Source organism: Lathyrus oleraceus, chromosome 5, assembly GCF_024323335.1.
Source record: "Lathyrus oleraceus cultivar Zhongwan6 chromosome 5, CAAS_Psat_ZW6_1.0, whole genome shotgun sequence".
Taxonomy (NCBI): domain Eukaryota; kingdom Viridiplantae; phylum Streptophyta; class Magnoliopsida; order Fabales; family Fabaceae; genus Lathyrus; species Lathyrus oleraceus.
Window position 1 is genome coordinate 313,483,585 of NC_066583.1, and position 12,002 is coordinate 313,495,586.

Genomic DNA, 12,002 nt, shown 5'->3' on the forward strand with positions numbered 1-12,002 from the left:
TTATAGGCCAAAGTGGAAGGCAAAAGCATACTATTTGGTTCAATATGATACTTTGATTGTAAAAAGTAATTTTTAGACATAAATTGCCCCCAAATCGATGATGTGGCCAAATAAGAGATAAAGGCATAAAAGTCTTTTCCACGACATCTAACTTTCTTATATTATAGATGTTTTGTGATCTCTTTCATTTGATTCATATTTTGATTTTTTTTCTGTAATAGTAATGTCGATATTATTTTGAATGTCATTCTAGAGTCGTTTAAATCACTCCTAAAAGAATTTCATCTAAAACAATGTGAATGTTTGTTTGATTTTCTACAATGGCTATAAATATGACCTACCCTCTTATGTTGTGAGTTCAATCTCGGGGAAAATGTTAGTGCAAATACAATGTACTACAGGTTTATGAATCGAGTGTTCCTAAATCCGATATTGCTAAAATTAATGTTAGAAAAATATTTTTTCATTGAACCAAAATTTACATTACATGATAATATGCCTAAATGGATCCGGTGTAGTTATCGGGTGGTCTGACATAGATTCTAATAGGAAAAAATCTTTTGTTGCGGTGAATTATAAAAGAGATAGTGAGTATAAAGAAACAAATATAAAGTTGAAACATGATAAGACCATATCAAAGAAATGTTAGTTTATAATCTTAATTTGGTAATTTTTACTTGTATAAAAATTTATATCAAGGATGATCCTAATATTGTTTATATTATTTATTTAGATTTGTGAAAAGGTTTTTGCTACATTCAGGTTGGAGGAGAAAATAGTTATAGCTAAAATGTCGACGTTGAGGAATACAAGGATTTGATAAAGAAGTGAGTGCAATAACGTCTTTTTATTTGACGAATACAAAGTTGTTCTTTTTTAAAAAATTACTCCCTCCATTCCTTTTTAAGTGTCATTTTTTGACTTTTTACACATACCAAGGAAACTAATCATTATTGTTACTTTTCAAACAATAATTCTTCTTTTACCTATAATATCCTTAATTATTTATTACATTCACTTTACATTTTCTCTCTCTGCAATCATTATCTAGGGGTAATTTTGACAAAATTGCAATTAATACTACCTTGAACTTTGCAAGTGACAATTAAAAAGAAACAATTTTTTTTCAAGAAAGTGACACTTATAAAGGAACGGAGGGAGTATATTTTTTATTAGGGATCCATTTTTATTATTTGTCCCGGATCTCTAAAAAGTCAGGATCGACCCTGATTATCGCTAGTGTGGCTGCACGTGAGGGAGCACAATTAATTCGACCAATAAAATAGAACCCCCGTGGTCCTAATCTTGTAAATGAGAAAATGGAGAGTTTTACTCTCTTATATAGATCCACCTTAAAATATAAAAGTTGGAACAGCACTTACATGATGTGAAGTGAACTGGTTGAGAATCAAGCAATTGCTTTAATTGTAATGAAATAATGGGTTGAAGACCCAAAGCAAACATAACTTATAGTTTTTACAAATAAATGGCAACTGCAGACATATCCTAAAATGTTAGTCCTAGCTTGGTCAATTAAGCAATGAAATAATAAATTCTAAAAACATGTTAAGTAACAACATCTATCAAACTTCTTATTGACGACTCTTCTTTGCTAAATGACCAGTCTTCCGCTTATGACGACTGAAATCAGACACAAATCTGAATGTTTGCGCACAACCTGGCTCCGCACATACATAAGGACGTGCACCGGTGTGGACTCGGATATGCTCAGTTCGAGCCCATGCCCACTTGAAAGACATCTTGCACCCTTTCCAGGGACACTTGAGCGGGCGGTCATCTTCATGAACTCGCCGGTGCTGCACCAGATATTTGTGTGAAAAGAACTTTTTCCCGCAACCTTTTACTGGGCAGATATTTTTCTTATGATGCAGCAGCTCCTGTTTTGAATCAAAACTCATGGCGCATCCCTCGATGTCACACTGATATTCTGCTTCCTCGTCCTCTGTTTTGGCATTGCGGGCTGAAACAAGAGTAGCTGCTGTAGCATCCTTTGTCCTTTTCCTTTTGGTTTGTTTGTCTTTTGATTTTGCTTCAGACTCCTCGGCTTTTGGGAGTCTCTTTCTAAGGCGTGTGCTAGGTCCACCTTCTTCCTCCTCTTCCAAATCTAAACTAGGCTCTCTGGAGTTACCAGATTGTTTATTTCGCAAATGAGAAGACTGCTTTACTTGCTGAGCAGCCTTTGATTTCATCAGCATCTGAGCCCCTCGTTTCACTGGCCGAGGTGTCTGGTTTTTCATCGGGAGAGATTTGACTTGTTTCATCCGTTTAAGTGTCTTTGGTTTGGATTGTTTACTTGGTAGAGTTCTGTGCTGCTGAAGAGAATCATCTATTTCATTATCTAAACTCATATCATCTTCATCCTTGAATTTAGCTTTCTTCCTTTTAGAAGTTCTATGCAGCAGACGGGCATTGTCATCAGCCGAGTCATCAATAACTTCTTCATCAGTCTGTATGGTGTGCCTCCTACTCTTAGGAATTTTTCGCGGCTGCTTCTGAAAGTGATCCTCTTGTTGGTCATCGGACACTTCATTTTTAAATTCTCTATCAATGCCTTTGTTTTTCCTTCTAGAAATTATTGGTTTCTGCTTTTGATAGGGATCCTCCAATTGGTCGTCGGATATTACATCTTCCCTTACACATTTGGCTTGCCTGACTTTAACTGTTCTTCTTTGGTACTTGCGACAATAGATATTTGTTTGGTTATCCGATACAATATCCTCTTCGTGGAGGTATTTGGATTTCCTACTTCTAGAATAACTCCGGCGCTGATTCTGCATGTTCAGCTCCAGTTGGTCATCTGATATCACTGAATCTTTTTCAGCAAGGGAACTTCCTATTCTGCTTTTAGGAATTCTCTTTTGTTGCTTCTGACAACCATTCTCCATTTGGTCATCAGAAATTGCATCTTCTTCACTAATGAAGTTGGCATGCTTGCTTCTAGAAGTCTCAATGTGCAACTGAAGAGAACCGGCATCCAAAGAATCCTCTGAAATTGAGTCTCTCTCTGTATCTTCAACTTGCTTGCTTCTAAGTTCTCCCATCTGATGACAATCAGAATCATAGTCCACTGCATCATCTGAAACCACATCATTATCAATAAAATTAGCTTTTTCGACATTAAAACTCCTATGTCGCATGTGATAATCATCTTCAAGCGGATCATCAGAAACTACATCACTTTCAGTGCAACTTTTTTGTTTGCTCATAGGCTTTCTACTATAAGGAGAACAATCCCTGTGCAAAGCTGCACCATCTTTCTCAACACCCCTAGCTTGCTTGCTTCTAAGAATCCTCCTTCCCTGAGGATTGGGTTTATCTTCAGTGGTATAATCCAAAACCACATCTTTTTCAACAAAACTTCCTTTCCTGGTCTGTCCACTGTTTAAGGCCGTCTTCCTCTTCCTACCGGATTTTGTACTAGCAGTTTCAGTTTTAGGGGTACTTCCCGATCTCTCAATTTTCATATCAGGCAATGTCAATCTATGTAACATTTTCTCATCCTCAACATCTTCGCAATCCCTTTTTGCTAAAAGGGGATGGACCTGATTAGACATCCAAACTTTACCACACCATTTACCAGCAACTACCTTTTTCTGCCTGTCGGTCCTTCTCTGATAGACCTGTGGTTCTATGGGCGAGCTTGCTGGAGAGCTACGACCAAATGCATAATATATAACAGGATTGTAAGGCATCTGCTTGCTATAAAGGGGAGAGCGGCTAAGATTTGCACTATAAAAGAGATTTATTCCTAACTTTACAGCCCAGTCCCCATTCCCGGGAATTGCTTCTTCACTATCCACAGCTGCCTGGATCCTCTCTTCATCTTCCTTGGTGCCATGCCTGTAGGCAATATTCTTCCATGTATAATCAATCCCCAAATCTTCTGCCCCCAACTTTGCTTCAGCCTCTATCTTGGGATAATCTAAACAAGTAAAATAAATAAATGAATAATTTGAACACAAAAAAAAAACCAATTAATTGTATAAGCAACTACACAAATAAACACTAGTAAAGTAATCACAATCCTATGAGATGCAGATAAAGAAGTTAAAGTTATAGGTGGCAATTAGGTGTTAAAACACCAACAATTATTGAGCCGTGAAACTAACAGAAGAATACTTTTTCAAATCAGAAAGATGCATCTTTTTAGACATTCTGACAAGTACAACTCATCATAGCTAAAAATTCCTAGCTGAAATATGAGAAGTCAATTTCCTACATTGTCCATCGCATAAATAAAAATTATACAATGTCTTTGCAAGTCTATGACTTCAAAAATAAGTATTAAAAAAAAGGCAACTACTTCAAAATAGCAAAACTAAGATTTATGATTTTCTATAGGGCCCTGTTAAGGAAATTGGTTAAGAAATCAAGAAATAGAAAGAGCTATATTTTTAAAGCTGAGCTTCCCAGAAAGATTGTTCTATTTTTGGTTCCTTAGCACATCGGTTAACATAAAAAGTTCTACTTTAGATTGATCTTTACTCAAAGAAACTGATTAGATTACAAGGCTCTCCTATCTTTTTTGTTTGAGAAAAGCTATAGCATTCTATGTGACGAGCTACATACAACAACAACCAAATCTTATCCTATTATGTAGGATCGGTTACATGGATCAATTTCCGCCATAATGTTCTATCGAGAACCATATTTCTTTCTAAATCGTTAATCTCTAGATCTTTCTTAATAACTTCTCTTATAGTTTTTCTAGGTCTTCTCCTACCTCTATCTCTTTGACTCCTCTCCATCTAATATACTCTTATTACCACATAATATATAAGTCTTCTCTCTACATGTCCAAACCACCTAAGTCTATTTTTCATCATCTTTTCTAATATAGGTGTTACCCTAACACTCTAATACTGACATTTATAATCCTATCTTATCTAGTCTTACCACACATTCCACGCAAACATCTTTATTTATGTTACACTGACTTTATTCTCGTGTTGATTCGTAACCGCCCAACATTTTGTTCCGTACAAAATTACAGATCTTACCGCAATCCGATAAAATTTTCCCTTCAGCTTGAACGGTACCTTTGCGTCACATGAAACCCCTGAAGCTCTCCTTCATTTCACCCACCCCGCATGAATTCAATGGTTTACATCTCATTCTATTTCTACATCGCTTTGAATTACGGACCCAAGATATTTAAACTGTGTGACTTAAGGAATGATATGTTCTCCAACTTTCGCCTCTACGTTAAAAACGCTTCTCCTTTTGTTGAACTTACATTCCATATACTCCATCTAGTTTCTGCTTAGGCGAAAGCAATGCGTTTCTAGAGCTTGTCTCCAAGTCTTCAACCTCTTATTTAAATCCTCCTTCGACTCTCCAAGTATGACTATATCATCAGCAAAGAGCATGCATCTCGGTGTTAGCCCTTGGATATGTTCCGTGAATACATTCAAAATTAAAGCAAAAAGGTAGGGCTTAAGGTTGAACCTTGATGCAAACATATTGTACTGAAAAAATCGTCAGTCTCTCCACCTTGTATCCGCACACTAATCGATACCCCTTCATACATATCTTGGATAGCTCGAATATATAACCCCTTTCTTTTCTAGGACTTTCCACAAAATCTCTAGGTACTCTATCATACGCCTTCTCCAAGTCGATGAAAATTAAGTGCAAGTCTTGTTGTTCCATCTGATACTTCTCAATCACACGTCATAGTAGATAGATTGCTTCTATGGTTGATTTCCTAGGCATAAAACCAAATTGATTCTCAGTGACTTGAATCTCTTTTTTTATTCTTCGTTCAATCACTCTTTTCCATAACCTTACGGTATGACTCATAAGTTTAATCCCCCTATAATTTACACAACTTTGTATATCCCTCTTCTTCTTATAAATTGGGATTGAAGTGCTTCTTTTCCATTCATCCGGCATTTGCTTTGACCTCATAATGTCTCTCCAAAAAATTTCTCTATCCTTAATTCCTAAAGATTGATATAATCCATCAAAAGCTGCATATCATACATGAAAAGAAAAAGACAAGAAAAGGAGGATCCCGAGTAAATAAATATATTTATTTTAAATCTGTAGATAATGGAGAAAACCTGTCAGTGAATTGTATGATGCCACCTATTTACACAAGAGTTCAAAGCTTTTACTAGAAGGGAAACAAATGAGCGGCAGAAAGCAATGGAACGGAGTTGTTCTGCAACAACTTGGATGTGGAATAAACAAAGACAGCATAAATGAATAGTAAATCAATCAACCCCAGACCTGGATGACATAAGAGCACTATGTGGGCTCCACCTATTGGCCGAAGTTGCTGCTCTGCTTCTACAGCATGCTCTAGACAGAATACATGCATTCTAGACGAGTCTTCATCACATTGCGGTACCAATAAAGCATTTTTACGATTGGCAGCAACCATGGCTTCGGCCGACAATGACTTTTCAGCATTATTAGCGTCTTGGGAACTATATGCAGTGGAATAAGGCACTGGCCTTGTATTTTCAAATGCAGCCTCTGAAGTAATTTTATAATCCTGTTCCTCGAATGATTGTTCACAAGGCTGACTCAAATTAACATCAAATATATGTGCATCGTAACTGGCGCTCTCTGAAAGAATATCATTTTTATCATGTCTAGTCATGGGATTAGCATGGGAAGCCTGAACATTAGAAGGGAAACTTTCAGATGTAGAGTTTATCGCATTCAATTCATGATCGTCAATTGCATCTTCCTCAGAGTCGGAAGAATTTGCATATGCTGAAGCCAATAATGCAAGAGCTGTATTGCCATTTCCTACTTCAGTATTTAAGGCCTCTTCTTGGGTATTTGTCTTCGTCCACCCTGCATCACAAAACAAAATGTATCAGTACGTTTACCAAAATCATTGCCAAGGAAAATCAAAGCTAAGAATCTATATTTTCAAACTTCTGAGAGATAGCAAATAAGATGTAAAAGGCATTTAGTTGCTTAAATACCTAAGGCATTTCTTTGTGTTCTACCCCAAATGCATAACAAGAGAAAGGAATGAAGCCCAAAGACTTGCTATTTTACAGTCATTTTTTTCATACAGGGAAGCATTTAAAATTAAAAAAAAAAACTAAAAAAAAACAGGAGGAATGAGGAGGAGGCGGATAACTATTTCCAAACAGAACAAAGATGTAACAGAAACATATCTTAGCAACAAACAAGAAGAGGGAGCAAACAAGAAAGCCCCAGTCCATGCACATGCAGAGACAAGTAAGAACCTAGAATGTGTAGTCGCTATTGACTATAACTGAAGAAACCCATAAACCATTTTTGATGCAATATGATACATAATATGAAATACTAGATATGGAACTTGTAAAACCTGCCTGTATGCATATTTGGCTCAGGAATATTTGCATCTTCGCGATCAACAACAAGTTTATTGCTAGGTACTCCAGAATCAACAACCCAATCATCAAAGAAGCTACAATCAGCAGACATAAGATATCTAGCAGCTAGTTCACTAGGACGTACAATAGCAACACAGGAAAAGTTTAATAGTCCACATGTGACACACGAAAACAGTCTCTGATCTGACAATCCGTCTTCTTGATTAGTTTCACTGTTGTTGCCTGTTTGAAGTTGCTTAGAACTTGAAGGGGATGTGTTGCCATTTGCATCAAATGAGGAAATCCCCTTCCCTTCACACGACAGAGTAAACTTGTCTTTCACAGATTGGACATTTTTTTCTTGCAGGATTCCGCAATTTCTGTTGAATACCAGATCATCAGAAACAAAACCTTTTGAGGAATTCATTTCCTTGGAATTGCATACATTAATGGGAAATTCAGGGTTCACTTTTTGTTGCTGGCATCCAACACGTAACTTTGAGCAAATAGAAATGTCAACTGAACTGCGAGGAAGAAGTACTACAGAAGACTCTTTTCCGAGTACATGAAGCAGATCATTGTTTCGTAACACATCCTGGACAAATAGTTCTTTGACTACAGAGTCTCCTTCACCCTTCTTTTTATCTTTAAGACGAGAACTCCGTGGTTCCGCACTGATTCTTCCAGGGATTCTGTATGGAAAGAACAAGCATGTTTACATGAAGCATATATTAGAATACCTGTATGGTCCTAAAAATCATAGTATTTGCCCCACTAATAATCACACACACACACACACATGTTTATGTATTAACTAGAATGGTTCTTCCAAAGATGATAAAATTGGGGAATTACATCTTTAAACTTCATTTGGTTAACAATTTGATAAGATATTGATGGCATTCCTATGGTCAATTACAAAAGCCTAGAATAGGGAAAGACAAACCTAGAAGACAAAGCTAAGGCAAGGTCATAAAGTAACTGGAAATGTGAAACCATGGGAGGATAATTTATTGAAGCCCTTCGAATAGCAGCATCTTTAGCAAGCCTCAACCACTCGGGTGTTGCTATGTTTGCTGCCTCTCCACAATTAAAACCTACACAATACACATCCAAAGCATTAGAAGCACTCAACCATTGGCAGAAACAATATTAACTAGGTCAATCCCCTCCCAGTGAGAGAGGGGGGAGTCGTTTGACCCTATGAGTAAAATTCTTAAATTATCAAGTGTTTTACCATGACTAAACCCTGTGTGATAGGCTCTTGGAAATGTCACAACAAATTCTCCAGCATTTTGCACTAACCTGATCCAAAGCAATTGAAAGTTAAAGTCAAAATGCATATATAAAGTATGAACCACCATACATAATAATCACGGAAAATATGATTTCTATCATGATTACCAACATCTGTGATTACAATATTTAAAATATATTATTAGGGATAAAAGAGGGCAACAACAACAGAGATGGAGATAAGCTTCTTTTTTTTTAAAAGGAAAAAAATAAATTCACGAAAAAATTGAAGGGAAAATAGAGGGAACCGATCATGAAGCATGCGGCTAGACTTCCCCGTCTCACAGCATATGAGAAATGGGAACTTCCCGAAACAGTGACAATGATGCACCAAAGATAAATATAATTATATGCCAAAGTAAATCTAAAAAACCAAACAAACAACTTTATAAACTAAACTGAGGTTAATCCAAACTGAATGCAACAAACCATTGCATACACTAAACACTGCCACACCATTATGGATTCCTAGTTTCTAACAAAAACATCAACACTGGCCATCAGAAAATATAGTATGACAATCATTAAAAGTAAGTACCTGCAGCATGGAACACCAGCACTAATAAGCACTTCTGGTGACATCACTGTGGTTTTCTCACCCAGAATAGAAAATGTAACTGTTCACAGGAAAGAAGAGTCTTATAAGATGTGCATCCATTTATAAACACAAAAGTGAAGTGCCATCTCTTAAACATACAGAAAAAACTACCAGGTCCTCTCAAAATGTGAAATGGGACCAACCAATATGCATCATTAGTAAAAAAAATAGAACACTATAAATCAATTCAAAACTGAAAGAAATCAAGATAGCTTGCACAGAACATGAAGCCTAGAAATGTGATGTATTTGTATAGAGCAAATGAAAGAGACAGGGGCCCATGCTCAATTAGGTGGTAGATTTCTAAACCCCGTCTAGTAACATTTCACAAATATTATGTTCAATCATTAGACCCATTCACTGCCTCCTTAAACAATGAATTGGGATCCTAAAATCAACAATGGACCCTGATTTTGTCATCTTTCAATATTACAATTATAATTTCACTCACTTCTGACAGGCTGAGATTAAAACATAGATTGAAAAGGAAAACAAAAACTCATAAGAATTCACTAGTAAATTATGTTCTAAGTTTTAACAATAATGCCTTGCTTTGTGGGTGGATGTCACAAAACATGCATGCAGAGAAAGAATGAAACAAACCACCCACTAATGTACTAGTAAAAGATATAAAGATTGCAGGGAAACATGTACTAAGAATTAGTTCTACATGGCATTTTACAAGAAACAGAACATCAAAAACCTGTATCGTAAAAGAAGCAAACAATGCTGGCAGATACAGAACCATAAAACAAAACAATGTATATCCACTCAACAATGTTTGAAAAACAAAAACACAAAAAGAGATTCTTGTACAATACAAAATTACTCTGCATTTTTTCTGAAGAAGTCAATATAATTTACAGAAACAGAACATCATAAACCTTATATCAGAGAAGAAGCAAACAATGCTGACAGATACATAGCAATAAAACAAAACAATGTACGTCTACTCAACAATGTTTGAAAAACAAAAACAGAAAAAGTAAGGAAAATGGTGAGACTCTGACCAAGAGGGTTAATCTCTCCACCATAGCCATGAACCCTAACAACATCCTCAAAAGCAACAGCAGCATCCCTAGGAACACCATACCATGTCTTAGAAGCACCCATATGAAGATAATTCAAGCTATGCAGATCATGATCCTCAACATGCCAAGCAAACCAGCTGAAAAGCATAGCAAGATAAACCATAGGGGAAGTAACTCCCGGAATTTCCTCCTTCATAAACCTCAACAAAGACCCTTTCGCCCTTGAAACCCCTCTCATATTCCAAGCACTATGAGCAACCGAAGCAGCCTCCCCAGCATGACGACATTGCGCCGAAAACGCAGAACCAGGCATGTCGTTCGCATATTCAACTGAAAAAGGCTTATCAACGGTAGCCTTCCAAAACAGCGTCTCCGTTTCAAGAGCACCACTACCGTTACCATTACCATTACCATTACCACTGCCCTTCTTGCTATGCTTCTTCATGTAACTTTTCTCAAACCATTTCGCTTTCGCTTCGAACTCAGCAAAAGTGTAGTGGTCCCCACTCTGCCAGACAGGTCGTTTCACAGGTCGTGACCTCCGCGGGCAGAACCCGATCTGCTGCTGACGTGTCGTGAATGTGGAATTAGGCAGTGACCGGTTGAGGTTAGCTATGGCGGTTTTCTTCGGTGACGGCGGAAACGGTGGAATGATTTTGCAGATACCGTATTGTGATGCTTCTTTCTCGATCTTGAAAATGTAACCGATCGGATCTTCGAATTCCGCGGCGGTTGGTCGGTATTCCGGTGCTACTGGCATGGATTTCAGCCATGGGAATACGTCGGCGTTTAATTCAGAAACTACCATAGCAGCAAAGAGATTTGTGATTGAATCACATTTAACTTATAAGATTCCCTCAAGAATTGACATATATTATTATATTTTTTTGATGACTCTGTTCTTTTATTTTCCTCTGTTTTTCAATACTACAGAGGAAATGAAAAAGAAAAGGGAAAAAATGAATGAGTAACACTAGGTTAGTAGAATTTAGTAAACGAGCAGGGAATGAGTTTTACTATTGTGTAGATTTGCGGAGACATGTTTTATGCCACTGTTTTCTCTTCTTATTTACTTCAACTACCATTTTCTTTTCCTTTCCTTTTATTATGTAATAATCTTTTCTATTTATTTATTATTGGATGAATAAGTTTTTTTAAAAGATGTTGTACAAAAAAAAATACTTAATTAAGTTATTTTTCTCAAAAAAGTAAATTTGATTTGTATGTGTTATTTTTTAAAGTAAAAACTAAATATTATTAATTAAAAATATTTTCATTTAACTTAAATTGGACTACAATAAAATTTAAAAAAGGATAAAATTTCTCTACATGTTTTAGATACTCAAAATTGTAATTGATCTTTTATTTTAAAAAAATTAATATTTTAATTTTTCTATTTAAAAATTTAGATGCTTGTCTTTCTATTTAATAATTTTGGAATTTTTATATTCTCTTCCATTTGGATAAGTTGACAATTTTATTTAATATATTGTTGTCACCTATGTGTCCCGTCATATTTTAAAAGAAATTGATTTTTAATATTATCTAAAATAAATATAAAATGTTATAGTTATAAAAAAAATTAAAAATATTTATAATAAAATTTTAAATTATTTATTTTGTTGATAGAATAAATAACTTTTGTAATTATTTCTTATCTTTTAGAAATTTTGAGAATAAATTATTGATATAGGCGGGGTTAAAACCTTTCACCTCACTCAACATGGGTCA

General features: G+C 35.9%; 1 protein-coding gene across 1 annotated transcript; it reads right to left on the minus strand.

Annotated features, from left to right (window-relative positions):
• Window positions 1–1,398: 1,398 nt before the first annotated feature.
• LOC127084261 (lysine-specific demethylase REF6) lies at window positions 1,399–11,268 on the minus strand. The gene is made up of 7 exons (XM_051024683.1): window positions 10,251–11,268; window positions 9,181–9,259; window positions 8,584–8,651; window positions 8,293–8,443; window positions 7,344–8,038; window positions 6,256–6,831; window positions 1,399–3,943 (listed from the first exon to the last, which is right to left on the minus strand). Exons 1-7 carry the CDS (start codon window positions 11,077–11,079, stop codon window positions 1,593–1,595), a joined length of 4,749 nt encoding a protein of 1,582 aa, XP_050880640.1. The 5' UTR covers window positions 11,080–11,268; the 3' UTR covers window positions 1,399–1,592.
• Window positions 11,269–12,002: the final 734 nt, after the last annotated feature.

What these genes read in the sequence shown, in the direction of transcription:
- LOC127084261 (XM_051024683.1), bottom strand. Translation starts at nt 11,079, where the DNA reads ATGGTAGTTTCTGAATTAAACGCCGACGTATTCCCATGGCTGAAATCC. An exon ending in GCTGGTGTTCCATGCTGCAG is followed by an intron (nt 8,652 to 9,180) that starts GTACTTACTTTT and finishes GCTTTGGATCAG; the next exon opens with GTTAGTGCAAAATGCTGGAG. An exon ending in TCACACAGGGTTTAGTCATG is followed by an intron (nt 8,444 to 8,583) that starts GTAAAACACTTG and finishes TGTATTGTGTAG; the next exon opens with GTTTTAATTGTGGAGAGGCA.